The following is a 22,364-nucleotide window of genomic DNA, read 5'->3' as shown; positions in this document are numbered from 1 at the left end:
GGGGGGGGGGGGAAAGTAGTCCGTCGTGCACGTTGAAACCTGACGCTGCCGCATAAGGTTAACCAACCGGATAACTAGCTACCCTTCTAGTGGGTGGCGCAATTACCTCGCCGCCGGTAATCTATAATTTGTTTTTTGTGCTCCGACCGCAATATTGTTGATGTCATCATTACGGCGTATCGATTTCGTTTTTTTTTCTCTCATCTCATAATATTTGCTCGCCGTCGGACCCCCCGGCGCAGCAGTTCCACAGGTGGTACAATACGGCGGGCCCGTGAACCCGAAAACAGCAATCCCAGCCCAGTGTACAGTCCGAGACGGAAACAATAACGTGCCCCAGCTATTTGGGCGGCACGGGGTAAACAGCTCAAGTCCGTGGGGTCGTTGAAGTGGTTCGCTTACGAGGGCGGAGGCGATTTGTTTGTCCTCGCAAATTTCTTCGACCTGTCACGACGAATTTACAAAAGGTTTTCCAGTCCGACGACATCCGGAGGCTCCTTATGGGAAAAACTGTATCGTTATTACCATTATAAATAGTAACGCGCCACTGTAAATATTACAATGACACGGTCGTAGGTTACGATTACCATCACTGCTGTGATTATTGAGTCCGCCAACTCGCTCGCACGTCTGTCGTGTGTGACATTCGTTTGTCCTTATGCCGTCAGCGGCGTCGGCCTTACTGCGGATAAACTTGATTTTAACGAAATGGTTTTTTATTTTAAAAACGATCGGGGCCGATGCGCCACCGGAGCGCGAGTCAAGGAACCTGCGACAACACCGGAAATCGAATACAAGGGCCGTGACAAATCGGTAATTGGGTCAGACCTCAGCGGGTACACGCACACACCGGATGGGCTTCTGCCTTTGTCTTAAACTCTTTTTACTATTATTTTTTTTCTACACACAGTTAAATCGCTTCAATAGCATGTCTAATCGGTCGCTCACGTATTCGTCAGTTCCGCTGTCTGATAGATGTTATTTTTTTAGTAGTTTTTATTTTTGTACATACCCACGAGTATTATGTTCTCGTTCGGCGGCGGCGGCGGCGGCGGCGTTGAGTTTTTTTCGGTCTGACGCAAAATACAAGTAGCCCGGCAAAAACTGCAAATGCGTGACTGCTATAGGACAAGTAAAATACGAACTCTGTTTGGACACACTTCCTGTTACCGACGTGATGCGTGCTGAGCGGTGTGCGAAAATCATCTATAGCGCAAATGGTGCGGAGGAGAGGATAAAAAACGGCCATAATGCCAAAAAAATTACCAATGACTAATGGGTACACGCTAAATTCGCAGAATTGCATCACAACTCCATTAAAAATGTACAGCGTTATAATACGGTTCGAACATTATTATTATTATACCGTTTTGAGAACGAGGCCGTTGACATGACTGAGGATGATAATCACCGAACTATTATGGTCACTATTATTGAATGTGAACGGTTTTACTTTACGTTTCGGTCAGCTGACGGCAGAGAAAACATTAAAAACTAATAACGATAGCCATAAAAAATTAAGTAGTTTTATTTGTGTGTATCTCGGTTGAACAAGTTTATTATGCAAACAGTAAACAAACGAAGATCCGAGAAGCCCCCTAAAAAAAAATAATCGTTGTACTTTTAATAATTTTTCTCGTTGTTTTTTTTCGAAATTTGAGAAAAAACCACAAGATTACGTTCAAATGGCGTATTTATATTGCCACAACACTGCAAATCGTTATTTATTAATCGAACGGCAAAGTAACGTGTACAGCTGATGATCAGATGACCCCTTAAGTTTTAACGCGGACGTGTGTTTGTCGCCAGACGAAAACTATTAAATTAAATTATACGATTCGTTTGAGTGCCGCCGCCGCCGCCCCTAAACTATGACAGATGCGCCACTCGAAGACGACCGTTTTATTGTGTACTTGAGTATAACTTTCGTCATAACGTTCTCCGATATTTTATACGTCTACCGAACTTCAATAACATTTACATTATTACCCGATAAAATCGATCCAAAGGGTTTCTCTTTTCGGCGCCACGCGCCACAACCTATTCTAGACGGATTAATTATCATTTTTTTTTTTTTTTTGTGATATTTAACGGGAAAATAATTATTTTTCGAAGAGACGACATTTCTAGAAAATATTTGATAATCGCCGTCGTAAACAGCGTTTTCTACTGCCGCAAACAAATCTAATCCTAAAAAGTACGCGTTAGAATTTTCGCAGGGTGTCATATCGTACGCTTTTGCCGATGACCACTTTTCAACCCCCTAGACTTGTAACGTTTTACAAGCCGATGGCTGTAATTTATCATCAGCACAAATCAAACGTACGCGTTTTAAATATCTCCAGACAATTGTATTGTGCGCAAACCGAAATAATATACGGACAAATATATAATCAGTGTATTATTTCGTCATGGCTTTTTTGTAATTTTCACAAAGGCACGACCTCTCGGTGGGACGGCCGTTGGGGTTTTTCGCGTAACGTCACGTTCGGCGCCTTTCGCGTCCCACAATAATAATAATAATGACAATATGCTATTTGTGAGGTTGCACTTGAAACACCGAGAATTCCTCGTGGCCATTATTATACACAGATCGGTGTGTTGACACGTTTATGAGCGTACGGTTTTCAAGTGCGGCCGTGCCGTCCCACGCGGCGTCAATCCCACGGCACTGAAACAGGGTACCTGTGTCATAATGCAGTGACGTGCAGGCGCAACAGACGGCAAAAAATATTAGTGATGGGATAGGCAAGAAGTGCGCTCAAGGTCTCCATTGTGCACAGTGCACTTGAACGCATCACTATTTTTTAAGTACCCGATCGAAATGCGGCGGCGGCGGCGGCCGCGGAGTATATTTCATTGTAATTAAGGCGATGAATGTCAAAAGAGAAAAGCTCTTCCAACTTTTTATTTATTATGATTACTATTACTTGGCGACCGCCAAACGTGGTTTCTTTTTTAATAGTGTAACAACACAATGTCATTAATCGCGGTGCTCGTTATGAGTTTGCGCTTAAATTATTTACACGTTGACATTTCGCATGCCATTTATCCAACACTGAACTGTGAGTTTCAATAAAACACGAGTAAATATTGTCGAACCGGAACGTCCGGGCTGTACGACTAGTTATTTTTTTCACTGAAAAATTACCCGATGTTATTGACCTCACAACGTTGTCAAATTTTGTGGATGAAAACGTTCTATGATTGTTATTGCTCAAATGAATTCCATAAATAATTATGTTGACCTATTACACGGACGACGTCATTGTCAATACAATAATTACCAGCGGTGCGGCGGACGTTGTCGCGATACTATTTGTCTATGAACCTCGGCAACAATAATAACTATTGTTGTGATGCAATAATTAACAAAGGTCGTTGAGCAACGCTGCTCGCACATCGAACGATGGTCGGGAAAAGCAAGTTTGCTTAAAAAAAAAAAAACGTACATAAAAAGTGGATACTGTTGTTTTGGCTTGGGTTACCCGCCGGTAGTAAAAATCGTGCACGTGGTCGTTTGCCGCCGCCGCCGCCGTAACCAGTATTTTCGCCCTGTTCTCATAATATTCCAACAGCGCCGTGACAGTACGCCACACAGTAGTACTACTACACACTGAACTCGTGTGTTCGGCCGTCTCCTCTACTAGTTCTTGACCGCACGCTAATTGTTGGCCGCGTATCAAGAAACGGCGTAGGCCAAAAATAATACGGTCTCCCAGCGGCACCACCTTTGAGTCGGCAGTAACTGGGCCGTATACGTTACACGGTGTGGCAATTGCCCGTTTCGACTCCGCGCACTTGATACTTTACTGGCGGCACGTTTTCGCCGGCCGCCAACGGGCTGAACGACGAGACACTACTATTATTCTGTCGTAGACATTTTTTAAAACTGTAGTGTTCGTAGCGTGTGGTTCTTTCGACTCGTGACCCATTTAACGATATTAGTATTGACAAAAAAAAAAAAAATGCGTATGTTCTTTTCCGTGATATAGTACTTTTTATATGCATCGCAATTAATCCGACACGTTAATGATTTGCGACGCGTGTTACACTTACAGAACTCGTTCGTGCCATTTCACGTGCGGCGGTTGATGAATTCACTTCGAAAGTCGACATGCCGCTGTCGTTCATGACTTTTTAACGTGCTAATTAACACCGTGTGCAATATAACGGACGGTCGCGGATGTGTCCCAAAACGATAAAGTATAAGCAGTTCGGCGAAGTACATTAATGACATTCTTATGCAAATGCACAACTCTATTATAATTGAAATTCCTGGCCTCCCAAATAAACGAGCTAACCTTAATGTATTAACAGTTCTATATTATTTTTTTATGAACAAAACGAACAACGGAAATGGCCGATATTAGTAATGTTGTTTTGCAATACGCGTCGATTTCGGTGGCTAGACAAACGCAAATGTTGCGGACTAGACAAATTTCGAGTTATTCGCAATCGTTTAGTACGCACAAGTGTTGTTATGTTTGTTTTTATATTTTTATGGAATCGTACACTTATGCGAATTAATAATTATTAATGAAACCTAACCGCGCGGCAATTGGACACTCCCCTCCTAATATCTGCCCGTCCATCGGACGCTATGAGACCAACAAAACGCTTATACGGTCGAAAAGATAAATCGGTTAAGTATGCGTTTAAGTGATCTCACGGTTGAGGCGGTTCGACATAATAATAAATTAATCATTGCGATAAGAGTAAGATGAAAACATCCACCGGCGGATTAAACCGATACCCTAAGGTTCGAATTACAGTGAAAAATATAAAAACTAATATCAGCATTTAATGATTACGCGGAACTCGACTGAACTTGAACTTGGCGCTATTAAAGTTGTCGATCGATTGAAAACGGGTTACGGCGGTAAATTTCTTCGCATTGTGTTATTTTACTATGCTAATTAGCATTATAATCTACATAAAATAACTGTTGCGGGTCCCTGGAGCACTCGCAACGTAAGTGCTCGTGTATACTGTACGTGTAATAGTAACGATGATGATAAAATTGTATATTATGGTCCGAGATAAAGTGGCTAGGAAAAAGTAGGAGGAGGCGGTGCGCGCGTGTGGTCCCCTCGGACGTGCCAGACCTGTTTGCTTACGCGCATAATATCAACCCGACCGCCGTCTGTTCTGACCGGTAGCCACTGCACTTTGTCTGATATGTTGGAAGTCTCTCGCTAATCACGTACTCGAGTGATAGCAAAAAAAAAAATAATTGCCCCCCCGAATATCGCGCATTTCAATTATTATTTTTATTGCACAGTCTATTATACCCATGTAAAAAAACAAACGACCGCACGATCGCAGTTCGACCAATCGCTGCTGTCGCCGCCGCCGCCGCCGCCGTTGCTATTTCTGGACATCGGTTTACGCGGCGCAGCTTCTGTTGTTGTTCGTTGGCGGCGGCACATGAGAAAAACCGCACGGTGCAGCGTTTGGACAGATAAAGTAAACACCTAGTGCGAGAGACAATCAAGAACTACGATGGTCTGCGTAATGTATCAATGCACCCGCGGTGTGTATTTATGCGTTGCATTTTCAGGCAGACCGGCCAATAAAAATAAAAACAAACAAAAAAATCGTTTAACGCCCCAATGGAAGTCCGGCGAACAAGCGTCTCGCTGTCCGGCGCAATATTCGCGATCAATCGAATTCCCCACGGCATCGCAGTCGTTTGCTAAAAATGTTTACCTTAGGAACTGGCACTGTTCGACTCGCCGTACGCCGTAGTCTGGAGAGTATTGCGTCTTCTCGTATCGTCTAGAGTTATCGCGTTCTTTAGTACACGGCACTCTTCTATCAGGGACTCGACTTGTTAATAATTCCAAGGCCGCCTTGCACACCAAAAATGTCCAACATTCTTTTGTGTATTATCCGGTTCGGCGTGGTCGGTGATTTAAGAACGCCATGCGCACATATTTGATTGGCATCTGTCGTCTACGCGGAACCGTCCTGTCCGTCTTCGCCGTCGTCATTAAAATGATCTCGGCGGCAGACGATCGCATAAATCTAAATCGTATAATATATTATTTTATTTAATATGTTGCGGACAGTACGCGTATAATAATAAAGTGCCGCCGTCAAAGGACCGACGGCAGTGGCGAGAGAGTATGCGGCCGCTAAGGATTTTTTTCGTATAACCGCCGGCGAAAAATGTTAATAGAAGCACACAGGGCCCGGGAGATTACTGGTCGCACGTATACGGACACCGACCAGAGAACCGGGACGAACGGCACCGACCGGCTGTAGAACAGGCCAAGGATGGAGGTGACCGTGGACGGGACGCATAAATTCTGTTGCCGTGCCTCGATGGTTGTACAGCATATTAATAAAAAAATATTTAATAATAAAGAGAGGAGAGAGGTAACCGATATAAAAATGCAGGAATTTGGCCTATACAAATACTGTCTGGAATTTTTTTTTTTTTATTATTGACTTTGTGTATCGTGTTACAATAATATCATGTTAATAAAAGCTATGGATTTTTTAATGAGTAAATATTGTCGTTTCAATGTGACATATGAATTAAAAAAAAAAAAAAAATCTTAGCTTAAGTTTTAGAACCATTCCCATTACACAACGAACTCGCAATCACTGAACTCGAATGTCCGTATTAATAAGTTTAAAATTACCAGTTTCATGTATCAGCAGGCAAATTGAACCATAACTAGTTTTGACCCAGTTGAGCCTTCACGGCTATATTTTGTTACAATTAAGTATTTTTTACATTTTGGATAATTTTATATTTTAACTTAACAATATCCATAATACAATGACCCGACTATATAAATCATACAAATATTACTACAGCAAAAATAACAATATGATTTTTTTTTTTTAATTCTACTTCCTGGTAACAAGCGATTTGCTTTGATTTTGTTTAACTTGCTGGATCGACTAAAAAGGAAAAACTATAATTTTCATAAATAACGATTTACACTGTGCAGTTCGTGTAGTGACAAAAGATTGTATCATAGCTGTTTATAATAATATTGCTTTTTTATTACTTACAACATATGAAAATTATTAACATTTATGTCAACAATGCTTTACCGACAGTTCAAAAGACTCGTTTGCGGTGGCGTTAATGATAATGATAAGTGATATTACGACACTTATACGTTATATTTTACTGTCTCGAGAACATCAAAAGGTTGTCATCGTAGAAACACTTGTATTTTATATTAAATGATGTGTAGCGGTGGCGACTGTAAAAAGCTATTTGCCAATAAAAATAATAATAGAATAGAACACCTAATAACCGGTTCGACAGTAAGTGAATGTGTGTATCTACTACCTAGTCACCGCGGGAGGTAGAAGTCTAGTCCAGATAATTGTGATGATAATAATAATTAATTATTGTTGTGTAGGTCATGGATCGTGTAGTTGGAAAACTAATCGCGGATTTCAGTAGACGTACAAGCATAACACGACAAAACAAAAATCATAAATAGAACAATTTTTAGACACAGTTTGTCATTTAACTTATTTGACTATTATTATCAACTGTATAATGTCATATTTTGTTATCAATGAACTTTTAGCTAATCCTCATCCATATGAACGCTATAACGACGAAAGAGTTCCTATTTTAGACAAATTGGACAATTAAATTATTAAAAATGAAATCACAATCCTTTAGGTTACATCGATTCCGGCGCTATATTTTGCGGGGCCCCTGTGTCAAGAGTGAGGAGGGGGTAGATTCCCCAGTAAAAATTATTACATGACAAAGGTATAATTTTTTTCGTTAAGAGAGGATAATAGAAAATATTCTCATGTATTTCGTAAAACAAAACTCTAATAACGCCACTGGTGTGTGCGCAGCTCCATGAAGCTCCGACCTTGCTCAGGTACTCTATTACATTGATTCGGATGACTAAATAATATAATCTATGAAATTGAAAAAAAAATCTTCAATATTCAACGTAGCAAAAATAAATGAAAACCCATCATTTAGCATTGTCAAACTATGGCGATTTTTATTAGTGAAAAGAAAAAATACTATTATATTGTAATAATTGTATCAGTTGATAGAGTATTGGCGAAAGTACTTTATTTAGCTAGTGAATTTTATACGCGATATTTTTCATAAGTTTTACTAATTCATGAATATTATATTTGGATATTTTTGTTGTTGTGAGTCTGAAAAGAGTAGACTTTTACAATGTACTCTTTTTAATCTCATCGTTGTTCTTCTGGTATTGTGTCAAGAGATTTCTGTTTTTTCATCTGTCGCCGACCACATAGTAATCACATTATTATTACAGCCGTTTATCGTGTGTTATGACATTATTACAGTAATATACAACAGTTATAGTGTTGTTCAACAGTAAATTTAACGATTGTTCTTTTGGCGACGGATGTCTATAAACAAGAAATTTACACTGAACATTTGTTTAGAAAACATAAACCGTCATCAAAGTTTTTATATTTCATGTATTTTTTTAACATTCTGCTGTTCGCTTACAAATTTGGATATGACCGACTGGTTGAAATCGTAAAAAAATAGAAAGACTGTTTGGCAGTGCTCGACAGTATAAAATGAGTCATTAAGCGTCTGGGTGCATTGCCAAAATTGAAAAAAATTGAATATATTATGATAATATTAACGCAAAACTTGCACGTCCAGACTTGCCATGTAACAAGGACAATGCGACAACAGAATTTTATAGAAAGACATTACTAGATTTTTTATTATTTCGCAGGCGGTCCTTTCAGACGTTTTTCGTCGTGATTACCGTTAACTATCACAATGTACGCGTGGCCACTTGCAACTGTCCGCGTGTCCCGAGCTTATCTATTTTTTCCCCGTCGAAAATAGACAGAGGGGCGAACAGCGCGGCTTTAATGAGAGGGAACATGTTGTTAACATGTTCCCCAACACGAAAATATTGCGTTGCAACGTGGTCGTCCAGGAACAGGTGCCGTCACCAGCGACGATCCGAGAAGCTTCTGGGCTTCTATTTTTGGGGGCGCCTGGTCGTCACGGCTCACTTGTTAGTCACATACACCCGCGTATTGTTGCCGTCGCCGACATATATTTTGTACCGCAGCCAGAAACGTAAAAGTGGGGTGACACGGTCTCCATAGAAATACTACTGGGACAGCCACTCATTTCTGGATTCCAGTAGGCCTTCAGTCTAAAGCTGTACGTAAATAATCACACTTAGGGTATATTGCCAACATAAACACACGAGCACTTTATTGAGGTGAAAAGTCGAAATGTTAAAAATATATTCTGCCGGTGCATTGCGATGTACTACTACTGACAAATATCTCGACCGTTTTGATTTATATATCATTCATGCAGTAAAGGCCCGTTTGTCAGCTAATCGCCTGAAACGAACGCACGGCTATAAGGGCAATGTTCACGTGTGTGCATTATGTGGGAGAATAATTCTGTAGTCTGAGCACGATCACTGTCATCGAGAAATCCCACATATTTTGTCATCGAAGTCGTTGGTTTTTTTTTTTCTTATTAAAAGGACGAACGCCGTGCAGCAGCAGCTCACCCGTTCCTTGGAGGCGGCACACCTGCGCGATTAACGTCGGCCGGTTGACGTTACCGATCATCGACAGATCTCCGTCAGAGGCCACCGAGGTTACCCACAATATCTCTCGTATGCGCACAATACAAAAACCGATTCCGCATACGGCGTCCGTTTACAAAGCGAAGAGAGCTACTTGCCATAGTCGGCGTTCAGTACACAACCGGACAGTGGCAGTCCCCATACATAGGCAAACGACAAAATATTCCCATCATCTCGGTACGGCGGCGGGCCTAATATAATACTATACCTCTCTCCGGGTACCGCGCGCAGTCCGCACGGTCGGACCTCAGCCTTAGGCGATAGTGCGTTATGCGTAAAAGTATGTCCGAAGTCGGGCAAAAGTGAGCGCACAACGCCACGCCCTTCCAATGGAAAGTCATTTTTTTTTTTTTGCTAAAACGGCTCTGCAGCTTTTGGCAAAAGCTCGGTCGAATAAGCAGTTGCTCATCGCTGGGGCCGGACAAACGCCGCTATTGTCTAAACCCGGCGACAACAATCGCCGGGGTCAAGGATCCGCGTGCAAACCGCAATCGTCACAGATGGGCATACGGTTTTTGCGGTCGCACGTATTCACACACACACACACACACACACACACACACACACNTAATGTACAAATTTATATACACACACACACACACACACACACTCGCGCGCGCGCATAAACGATGTAGGACAGACGGAGAGAGACAAACGGTTTCCGTGTCGTCGTCTACCTCTTTGACGAACCGCATCACGTATCTCCCGGACACTCCTGCGAAGTCCACTGCATGCGCACACATACACACGAGCGTCCTTGCAAAGAGCCTGTGTACGCACTACCGTACAGAGTAAATACCGCGACAGTGTTTAGAAATCCCGCTCGTTGTCTGCGAACAACGATAATGCGATGCGCGCGCAACAATTATCGTACGGCACACGGCGCTAGGACGTTCGTCGTATTGCGCGTTTTGTGTCCACCTGTACGACCGTCGCAAGATAAAGCGCTCACGAGTGACACTGCTAAATATAGTACTACTTAGGAGCTCAAAGTTGTCATTACCTCTGTACGTGCTATTAGCAGACGCGTGAGAGCCGACCATCTCGTATGCCTTAAAAGGTACCGGAGGTATTTTACTCCGAGAACGCGACTACGTGCACTAGTCGATGTCACGAGTCCGAATGTTTCTAGATAATTACTCATCATGTACCGTCTCAGCAAGTGTCGCATATCTCGTCATAGTGCCGATGCATCAACTATACCTGACAATAATCGTTGGCCAAAGTGACCACCCGACACTTGCACACATACCATCATTTGTATCCCCGAGCTAATTCCGTAAGCCGGTTAAAAATGTTTAAATTTTTTTACAGTCAAGCCTATCAGCGTGTGGGGACTTCGCAACGTCACTTTAAAAGCGAAAAGTCCTTTGAAGTTGATATGCAGGGCGAGTGGCAACCCTATGCCAGCACTGCAATGGTTCAAAGACGGCGTACCTGTTTTGGTGGGCAGGAAGAGGATTCAATATAAAAAGTAATGAAATTATTGGAATTCAAAGTGTATTAAGTTCATTGACTGAGCGGATTGATTTTTAGGAAAAGATCCATGCTTGTGATACCGAGGGTAAGGCCAGAAGACAGTGGAAAGTACGAGTGCAGAGGCACTGGCGTCCAAACCGGTCACGTGGCTATTTCATGGGGCCAAGTCATAGTTAATTCCAAACCGGACAACAGTAAGTATTAACACTCTAATAAATGTATTAAAGTCAATAAATAATTTAGTAAGTCACAACACACGATGCACGCGAATACACCAACCAAAAGCGATGAATTATTACCAAGAGAGTTTTTAAAAATCGAGTTTTATTTTTCGCATATCGATTAGAAATTAGTTACAGTAACAATGCCTAAAAAAAGTAAATTTTAAACGTACCTCATTGACACATTTGTAGTACAAATAAAAGTTAAATGCGTTTTGCCCATAAAGCGTTAGACATCTACTTGGTTGTAATATTACTGTACACGGAAGACTAAATTAACTGATTCGGCGGGGCAGCGTCCAATTGTCTCGGTAATCAGAATTGACGTCATAAACGTCAAATCCATAGATTACTTATAAAGGGTTCCGATTCCGTTTTGAATTCGATCTATGCGTTTAAAATAATATTGAAAAACGTTTTGTTTTCTGATCTGAATCGATTCGGTCGAAGATATCCCACAACATTATAATTGATACGATCGAACTGAACGTTAAATTAATACGTTGCGTTAATTGCTAAGGTATTGTTGCGTTCGGTGGGTGTCGCGGGGTTGCCGAGATGAGTTTCATGGAAGGGCGGGGGAGGTACTGGTCAGACGCGTATCACGTGTGGTCGCTCATCGCGGTGGCCGTTCTCTCAAACTCACACACCATCTGCCGTTTGGTGTGTTTCAATCAATGTGAGAATACACGTACGTGCTCGGTTCACTCCCAATACGGCTAATACGAGTAATAGTTGGTTGAGTGCAACGTGCCTAGAAATAAAAATCCAATTTTTCTTCTTCTTTCGATACGCCTACGGGTCGGCGTACAGTACGCAAATGTTATTACCAATAATAATCACTAACGGACCGAGTGTTCCAATAATCTCGGGCTCATTGAAATGTGTACCTCCGAACTTGCGCGCCGTACACGTTACTCTATTTAGGGTCAACACTACTTGTGTTTTAATTAACGTGCAAGTAACAAGTGTTCAATACGTACATTATCAATAACGATATTATAACTTAGTTGAGCATTTCTATTACACAGACGCTAGTACGAGTATATTCAGCGGTGTAATACGAGTTCTCGTCTTAAACGTCGACGCAATTGTGAAACTGGGGTCGTTGTGCCCCGGAGCCTCAAACTTCAATAACGCCATTTTCGAAAAAGGGTTGCAAACCGCTAATTAGTTTTGACGATTCAATTCATTTGTGTGGGAATTTCCTTCGATAATAATACCGAAAAAATAGCGCATTACAAGTCAATTCCTTTGACGGACTCTCGTCTGACTATCATTGGCATATAAAATGATGAGCGCTTCACCGATGAATTTCGGCTCGATTTAGGCGGTGTGGCTAATCGTAACTGTCGGGGCTGCTCGATGGTGTAGAAAGAAAAGGAGGAGGTGGTGACCAGACATATAGACGAGATAATGTAAACAATCCATCAGGGAGGTCGGACCGACCGACGGTAATTGGGTTATCCTCGGGCTGTTTGCGTGCGGCATCTCTCAAACGGCCGCCCGTTTATCCGTTCCGATAACATAATTCTCTTTTGTTGGTCTTTTTTTTTTTTTTTCTAATATAATATATTACGCACATATTCATTGCCGTTTTGTTTGTTATTGATATCTAGTCACTGTTATGATTTGTGAAACTTGTACAACGACGATTAACATTGCTATTAAATTACAACCGTTATTATTGTACTATTGAACCCATAATAAAAAAACATACACACAATATCTTAAAGTCTGCCCCTCTGGGCCATCAAATATTTATCTGTCAATAGGTAATTGGAACTAAACGACATAATTACAACCAGTGCCGTGTCTGTTAATTTCTTCGGACCGCAACAATTTGTTTCTCCGAGATTTTTGCGTGAAAGCTGTTGTGACAGGTAGAGATTTTGCCATTCGTGTATTTATCGCGGTTTGATGGGAAGCCCATCTAATGAATAATAATATAAACGTAAATATTGCGCTAAAGGGTACGGGATCGACAACGTGGGCAATCGCTTGGAAGTTTTATAATTACAAGTCGGCATACAAAAACGCCCAAAACAAATGAGTTTCTCTTGGGCGTCACGCACACGGACGCCATAGTAGCAATTATAATACTTGTACATGTTATAATTTTAAGTCAATTGGCGGGGTTTACTCTGTCAAAGGGAAAACAAGTAAATCGTGCCGCCGAGACGTACGCTCTGCGATGACTTATTTAAATACATTAGGCTTGAAATCGATAGAAGACTGTGTAGCGAGTACCAAACAAATAAGTACTATGAATATTCAAAAAATGTGTCTCGGTAACTGTTACTCTTCAACAATTTAATCTACTAATTCTGTAATTTTCAGCGACAGCTCTTTGGCCGTTAGTTGGTGGTCCCTGTCCGGCAGATCTCGTCTATTGTTTGAACGGAGGCACGTGTACGTTCTACGAAACCATTGGAGAGCTGGTGTGCCAGTAAGTAAACAGACATAATTATTTGTTCATTCGCAAGCAACTGCTATTTCTACAACACGATGAAAACTGTCGAAATATCATTTTACTCCAAAGCAATCGAAAGTTTTTAAAAATGACTTTTGTGCGTGTTGCAGGTGCGCCGAAGGCTTCAAGGGCCAACGTTGTGAGAACAAAGACATTGTTAACAAAAGCAGTATGTATGCTCCGTCTTTGACTTATTTCTGTAAACTAGGCTTGTCTGGATCCTATTATTGTTAGGTTTATTATAATTATTATAATTAATTATTATTATCATTATACGCAAATTAAATTTACTATAAACGTATTTATAAATATATATTTTTAAATCANTTTTTGATAATACAAATGATTGTGTAAATAAAATGACTTGTACAGTATTCTGATAAAAAAAGGTGAACAGTCTTTTTATTTCGCTTTATTATTTTATAGTTTATTATTATAGTTAATTATTATTTTTACTATTATTGTTATTATATTTTCTTTTTGGTTCATTTGTGTGATACAAGCTTCCTATATTCTTTGCCAAGTTGTACAGTTATACCCCACGAAGGAACGGAACAAAAATTAATAACTTGTAGCCACAGCATACAAACATCCACGGCATAATATTTATATATTATTATACTATGTTTTTATTTTCGCTTTTTACTTCTCTTTTGGAAGTGGCGGGTGAACGATGTGTACAAAAAAAAAACCTATTTTCCCAAACGTTTCATGCAATTTCTTAAGCACGAACTGGACGAGTCATTTCAATCACTCCCAAAAACACAAAAAGGTAATAATATGTTTAAAGATCAAGAAAAACAATTAGAAACAAAATTACTTATACTAATATTAACTATTCTTGTAATGCTTTGATTAACAAATAATTATATACTAACGCTCACCAATAGGATACAAAAAAAGTAGATGGCTTAAATTACTAACAAGGGTTTTTCATTTATCTAAGAAATATTTTTACTCAGCATATATTATTTAGTTTTATTCCTGGACGATGTCGATACTGCATAATTTCATACACTGTATTTACCTGTGTAAAAATTCATTTTTAAAATCGTCCAATGACTTTAGATATATTAAGTAGGCTTTATAGTATGATCGCTGTATTGTCTGTTTTGTGTAAATATGCAAACATTATACCGATCATTATTTTTTAATGTTTTTTGCAGTTTGATCGTATACAGTACACGATAGGGGTGTGGATTTTTGTTTGCAGATACTAAACCAAACAAGAAACAGAACACCACTGAAAGCAAAGCAAACCATTTCGGCTGGCGGCGCATTGATCCTGCCGTGTTACCAGTAAGTAAAGGCTCTCTTTGCCTAAGGTGAAACTTAGGCAAAATTAAACACTACCGATTGTGGACACATCGAATTATCATCAGAGCTTTAATGGAAAAAATCATCATAAATATTAATTTTCACTTGTTAAACGATTCAAATGTATTCAACTAAACTAAATCGCACTCGTAAAAAAATATCTACATCCATTTCGACCATATTTATATCTATTTCAACTTAAATGATCTTATTTTTTTTATTAACTTTTCTGTTATTACAAAGAATTGCTCTAGCAATGTTTTTTCCGTGTTTATACTGATCTAATTTTAAATATCATTTATTCATTTAAAAAATAAATAATGGAACTTTTACTAAGTATTTATCCATAGCCAAGTATAACCAATATTTTACAAACATAATTTAGGCTTTGACGTTGTATGCAATGATTAAAAATAGAAATTTTATTTGTATAATTAGATATGAATAAAAAATTATGTGCTCAATTTTTTATGCACGATAAACGCTGGTCGAGAATTCCGAGAAACCCTGATTTCGTTATTAATACAAATGCGACAATATCAAATTAAAAAAATTTCGCCCTACACAAAAAGTTAAGAAGCAAAAAAAAGCGAACAAAGATTTATTGTCTTTTGTGTACACGTAATGTACGCGAGTGTATATTTTTTCTTGCACTTGGATTCCGACATATATTTATTTTATTTATTTTTTTGTTCTTGTTCTTCATTTGACAGATGTAACTGAACATTGGACAGCGGCATTAACCCGAGCACATTCTACAACAACTACGGATTGATAAATTCAATATAAAATTCTTAATATATATATATACTACAATGCATTAAATAAATTATACAATATAGAAAAATGTAATCCACAAGAAGAAAAAGAAGCTTTAAAGAATAATAGATATAGTTAAATAACAATTTATAAATTGTTATTTAAATATAATTCGACCGTCCTTGATTTTAATGATAATTGTTTCTTGTATAAATAAATGACTACGCAAACGCTAAATACTAACCACTTAATATAGTATTCATAGTTATAGCTAATTTCTTAAAAATTAGAAGACTAAATTTACATAAAAATTTTTCTTAAGGGCTGTCTAAATACCTGTTAACTTAATTATAGACAATAGTTATTTAATTTATGATTTATTATTATTTTGTTTTATTTAGGTGTATTACGCGTGAGTGATTAATATTTTACTATAAGGCTAAAGGTTGTGATGTTTGTTATGTTCCATTTTTTTAGTGATATACCATACAATTTTTTACTTTGTACGAACGACGCGTATTATAATTTTTATGTTTAAATAAAACATAATGGCCGTCCATTTATTAATAATTATTTACTTAAAATAATAGCTGTTTGTAATATCACATGACACAAAAATTATTCGAATCATATAAAAACAATCATTAAATAGATAACGCTTGTATGAACACTAATGAAAATATTGTGTATTTAAATACCGGTAGAAAATAATTTATTAGTATAAATATTAATCATATATTATAATAATTATTGGTTCCTTATAGCTATAATATATAATAAATATAATTGATTTTAGCTGTCAATAAAATCTAATAATTAATTATATTGATCAATGTTCATTAGAAAATTTTGTAAACGACTTGTTTTAGAAGAAAAAAAGGTTATTAATTTACTGTACTTTGGTTAGTGTTTTATGTTATTTGAATCCTGTCGTGTGTTCAATCCTAGATTTTATAGATCGAGGGCAAAAAACATGCACTCTCATTAACATGCAATGTGACAATTTTCCAATCTCATATTGCCCAACATACACATTTATACTCAATACATTATAATAATTCTACTTAAAATTGTCTATATATATATATATTATTAAAATAGACCACGAACAAAATAAGTTATTGTTATAAACCATTCGAATCAGGTAAGTTAAAAACCACACAATAAGAATATGTTTTATATATCTAAAGCATTTACCAAGATTTAAACTGCTCAGACACGGTCAGATTCGATTTTTATGTCTTGCCTGTCAGTACACTTCCTTAACAATAAACAACAAAAATAAATTCGCCGCCAACATATCATACGAAGGCACTGCTTGGAATAAATGTTACTCATTAAAATGTTATTATTAATGTCACACAGTTGAGTTTTGTACGTGTTAACGGATTAACATTTAACCTACCACAGTAGATCGGCTATAATATCTTTGTTCTTGATCTTGTGACCCTGTTAAATCATACAGACACATACCGGATAAGGCTTATGCGTCAAATTAATGCCTCTGTAATTGTTAACAAAATTCGTTTTATTCAGTAGAATAGTTTCCTCATTATTTTGATCGAATATTTGTAAGTAAAATAATATGCTAGATGATGTATTGGTTATTTATCATTATAAATGTCACGTACTCAATTACTTCAACACTTAAAAAATGTTCACTCTCGATAATGGAATAACTACAGTATTTTTGAATATATAGATGTGTGTAATTTAATCATAGTAATACAATTATATCAAGACCATTAAGTTATACAAATTTTCTGTTTTTAATTATTCTTATCATTAAAGCTAATATATTTTACTATGTTTTAAGGTGGCTTAACTGTAATAGTTGTATATATAAACAATTAATTACATATTACATGGATATTAATTAATGTATTTTTATAATCAGTATATGAAAATTAAACCACTAGTAAATATTAAATGCATTATATTTGCATTTAAATTGTTTAAGATATATAAAAATCCATACATACATGTATTTTTAATTTTTTTTTTTTTTATCGCTTTTTAAGCCCATAAGGACCATAGCGACCTCCCCAAAGGAGGAGGTTTCTAATTCAATAATACTCCAGGACGGGTGGTAAGTCCGTCGTCGGAGAGAGGGATGGCTACTTTAATTACCAAACCGATCTCTCGCTTGGCAAATGAAGCCGCCCGTGACCGAGTGTCGAACCCGAGACAGTAAGCATCAAACACTGCCGCGTTACCGACTCGGTCATATCGTCCTTAATGTAGTTTTAATATATTGTACTATTGAAAAAAAAGGAAAGATGGACTATTAAAAAAATGACTATTTCATAACAATATCACATGAATGACGGAAAACATCGATGGTAAAAAGCAAAAGAAGTTAGGCTACATTTAGGAGAACAACAATATAATGTATACAATAAGATAACTAAAACTTTCAGGGTGACTATAATTTTATATTGATAATGAAATATGTGTTTTTCTGACAATAAGATATATTAGAATTAATAACTGTATGCCAAGATATTTTTATTACCGTGCATAATAAGAAATATTAAAAAATTGATTCAATGAGAATAATAAAAATTTAAATGATCTTAACTCTCATATATATTAGTTCTAACTTAAATATTAAATAATTGTAAATAATATAGCATTAATAACATTAATGGGATAACAGCTGTTTTTATATGTTCTTATTTATATGATGAAGTATAAATGCAAACACCCTTTTGGGCAACAACATTTTACTAAAAAACTAATTTGCTACTAATTTTACACTATATTTATAACATTATGTATCTCTAAAGTTCAATTTTATTAAAAACATAATATAAATAAAAAAATGAAATTTAATAATGAGATCTACAATAAATTACTAAGTTCATACGATGGTTCCAGATTATATCTATTCGGTTTGGTTGTGTTGAACCTAACTCAATCAAACCTATTATTACCTATTATATAGCAAATATGTTAATAGACTCCAGAGAAAAGTTTTCATAAAAACTGAAAACAATGTTTTTATTACAACATAAAAACTGCAGGTAAAGAAACCTTTTTACATACAACCATCTTTTACATATTTTATATAATTATGAATTTTTTTAAGTTTTTACCTAATTAGGCGGAATACAACACTAGATTTTTTTCAACGAGGCCCCCTATTACTCATAAGATTAAAGGTCATAGCTCCACTTAATTCCAGCCTACTGATGACTATTCAAGCATGTAAGCTTGTATTTCTCGAAAATAATAAAGTTTTCAAAATATTATATGTGACTGGGCTATGTAGACGACATTATGTAATAGATACACACTTAAAGAGAGATAATGTAACAATTAGTGTTGAATTCGGGTACACTTTAGGGAACTAGAGATCATTGTTATTTTGATTGACTGTGATCATCTCAAGGTGACAGTGATAATATAGCTACTTTCAAAGTTTGTCACGATATTTAATTTAATATCGAGTTAAAAGTCAATTTTTTTTTTTGTAGTAGTAATTTTATAAAAATATAACTAAATATCTGAATTCAACACTGGTAACCATCATCAATTATTAGTGAAGTCTATACACTCCTCTAAGTATTTACAAAAATTACAATATTTTTGCACTAATCATTTGAAACACAGAACAAATTTGATTAATTGGATATACCTGTAAGATTCAAGCAACATAGGTAAAATTCTATATATTATTTTATAGTTTATGAAAACGAATAAACTTGCATAATTTAAATAGAAATATTTTTGAGTGTAAAAGTAAAAAAAAAGAACTATATTTAAAAAATATATTATAAAACTTACAATAATGTTACAATACTGTAACGCCGTAATAATCAAATTAAATTAAAGAATATCAATTATAAATACTGGAGATAAATCAAAAGGATAGACTAGCGTCTTATAGTGAAAGAACTATATGATAATGAAAACTTTTTTCTTTTATTCTTCTTTGTATTTCTCTTATACTCTTGTATATTCCAATGACACATTTTGTGTTCTTAATTATGACAAATACACATGTATTAATTGATATCAAATTTATAAATTTTAGACTAAAATCTCAAATTCCTTTCAAATTTTTATTTAATTTGAATTGTTTTTAACAATCAAAACCATAGCCAGGTTTTTGAAGTTAATTTGACATATGTCCTAAAGTAGACCTTTTATAAATTCTTATCTTTTTTTAAAAATAGGTGTTTAACTTCCATACCATAGTAAATTTCTCAGCTGTTATACCTTGACTACAACTATTTTTATAGAAACATCAATAATGAATAATCGATTGATAATGGACTAATATAAAAAATGTATACTTTACGACAAATTATGGTATCTATTCTATAAATACAACTAAGTTTATAGTAGTTCATTGAAAAAAAATTCTTAAACCTAATTTTTATCATTATTTAAAAGAGACCATTTTATTTGAATAATAAACATAATGTAGGTTATAAATATGTAGGAACCCTTCAGTTAAATAATTTTAACCAATAAAATTATATTTCTTAAAATATAAAATTAAAATATCTAGAAAACGAATTATTTATCAAGCAAAATTATATAAATTATTTATAATTTTATATAAGTATTTGAAAACCTATTTTATGTTAATTTTGTAATATATATATATGTGTGTATGTTAGATGCAAAATTGATAAAAACGGGCATTGTAGTAGAATGCCCCGTCATTCCATACAAAAATTGAATCAGACATTTTACATTTTTCAATAGAAATATAGACATAGATATGTTTGCTAGAGCTAGTAATTTATCTAAAATCATATTTAAGAGAAGTATACTTTAAAAAAATATTTTCCAATTTAGATAGTGAGGGTTATAATTGGTAAATATGTACACAAAATGTGATACTAAAAATTTTAAATGTCAAGAAACAGACATTTTATACAGTTTCAATGCGTCTTTGTTGGCTTTTCGTATATATTTTTAAATAATTGAGTTATTTATTAGTTTATTAAAAAAAATTACTTGCCAAATTTTGTTTTAACCATTGTATAGGATGCCCGATTTAAACGAATTAATATTCAAAATTCCAGACGGCACTACGATTAGGCAATTATGCTACGATAAAGCGTTGCATTACAGTGTTGCCTACATTATCTTAAGAATATACTCTTAATTTTAATATAGTACCTTAAAAGAGTCATAGTTACTCCTTACCGTTCGGGGGATTTGGCCCCCAGGCTACTCGAGGTAAAGGTCCGGGGAGTCTTGGTTCCATTAACCATTTCCGGAGTATGCACTGTAGGCTATTTACCTATCACAACAAGAAAGGGGGCAGCACGACCTGTTCACGATTATAAAGGATGATGCCACGGGCCTTCCTCGCCCAGTATAGCAGAAACCTATCCTAGAATGGGTTCCCGGAAACCCACCACCGAAACTGCTCTCTAGTCGTAATTTAAGGTGAACGGCAGATCACCACTATGACCTTCTATTCACAAAGTGAAAACAGAGGGACGTAGCTGGGATCAGGGTGCGACCCCCTGTCCAATATAAAGGTTATACACATATATCGGAATAACGCAACCCTACGTGCCCCTCAAGCATTGAACCAAGCCAACTGAGTCCGACACCACGAATCTGGTACGCTTAGCCGACAGCGTGAGCTTCCAATTTCCCCGGTTTACCAGTGATGTCAAAGCAGCCTTGGACTGATCGCGGCCGACGCGGACGTCTCTCTGTTACGCCTAACGCATAGAACCCAATCAGGTTCTAAATCGAAAGACTGCTGAAGTCTCCAACCTGTTCAGCCAGAATTCTGGAATAGGGATATGAAGATCCAGCTTTAGGGGCAAACTCCAGCATTACAGTGTTGCCTACATTATCTTAAGAATATGCGCTTAATTTTAATATAATACACTAAAATATATAATATATACATAATTTATTTCCTAATTTGGAAAACGTTTAATGTAATAAATTACTCAATGCTTTATGACCGAGGCATTCACAAAAAGAGCTATAATAATTATTACTTTTATTGCATGAAAACTAATTTATTGTGTATAAAATATTTAATATTAAATTAACAAATCCCTTAAAACTATATATAAATGTTCAATAAGTAAGGAAACGGGTTGCCATTGTTCTAATTGCTTGAAACAATTGGTCTGTTTCCTTACTTATTGAACACTCTGCATACATAAATATATATATTTTTTACGAAAATCATTAGTACGTACCAAATGAAGTTAGCTATTCAAATTTTGAGCTTTTTTGATAAACTCTTAGAAGTCGCTTAAGAGTACTTTTCTCTCCATTTAAATATTATGAAAAAATGGGATTTTTGTAAATAATCGTTCATTTTTCAAAAACTTTTTTAATTTTTTAAAATTATATTTGCACATTTTGAAAGCTGTCATTTTTAAAACATAATCAATACTTAAAACTTGCTATTTAATCGATTTTTATTTATTTATTTGACTTATTATAAATCACTATCAGTGTAATGCTAAAATGTTTGAAAAATTGAAACAGATGAGAAATTAAATG

General features: G+C 36.2%; 1 protein-coding gene across 4 annotated transcripts in view; it reads left to right on the top strand.

The window, feature by feature from the left end:
- The window catches only part of LOC126905526 (pro-neuregulin-2, membrane-bound isoform), a 25,117-nt gene extending 8,383 nt beyond the window's left edge, over window positions 1–16,734 (top strand). Inside the window, exons 2-8 of one of the 4 annotated variants that reach the window (XR_007704016.1) lie at window positions 10,929–11,088; window positions 11,151–11,287; window positions 13,655–13,763; window positions 13,898–13,956; window positions 15,001–15,086; window positions 15,543–15,730; window positions 15,818–16,731. Coding sequence is in view for 2 of the 4 variants with exons in the window: in XM_050685294.1 (XP_050541251.1) it covers window positions 10,929–11,088; window positions 11,151–11,287; window positions 13,655–13,763; window positions 13,898–13,956; window positions 15,001–15,086; window positions 15,818–15,823 (557 nt within the window). In the remaining 2 variants the exon portion in view is untranslated. Of the gene's footprint in view, window positions 1–10,928; window positions 11,089–11,150; window positions 11,288–13,654; window positions 13,764–13,897; window positions 13,957–14,953; window positions 15,087–15,542; window positions 15,731–15,817 lie in introns of all 4 variants that reach the window. The other 3 variants (XR_007704017.1, XM_050685295.1, XM_050685294.1) reach the window with 3 other exon arrangements.
- The last annotated feature ends 5,630 nt before the right edge of the window (window positions 16,735–22,364 follow it).

This window comes from Daktulosphaira vitifoliae, unplaced genomic scaffold (genome assembly GCF_025091365.1).
Source record: "Daktulosphaira vitifoliae isolate Bord-2020 unplaced genomic scaffold, ASM2509136v1 Scaffold_4, whole genome shotgun sequence".
Taxonomy (NCBI): domain Eukaryota; kingdom Metazoa; phylum Arthropoda; class Insecta; order Hemiptera; family Phylloxeridae; genus Daktulosphaira; species Daktulosphaira vitifoliae.
The sequence above is the reverse complement of the archived record's forward strand: the minus strand, read 5'-3'. Positions and strand labels throughout refer to the sequence as shown.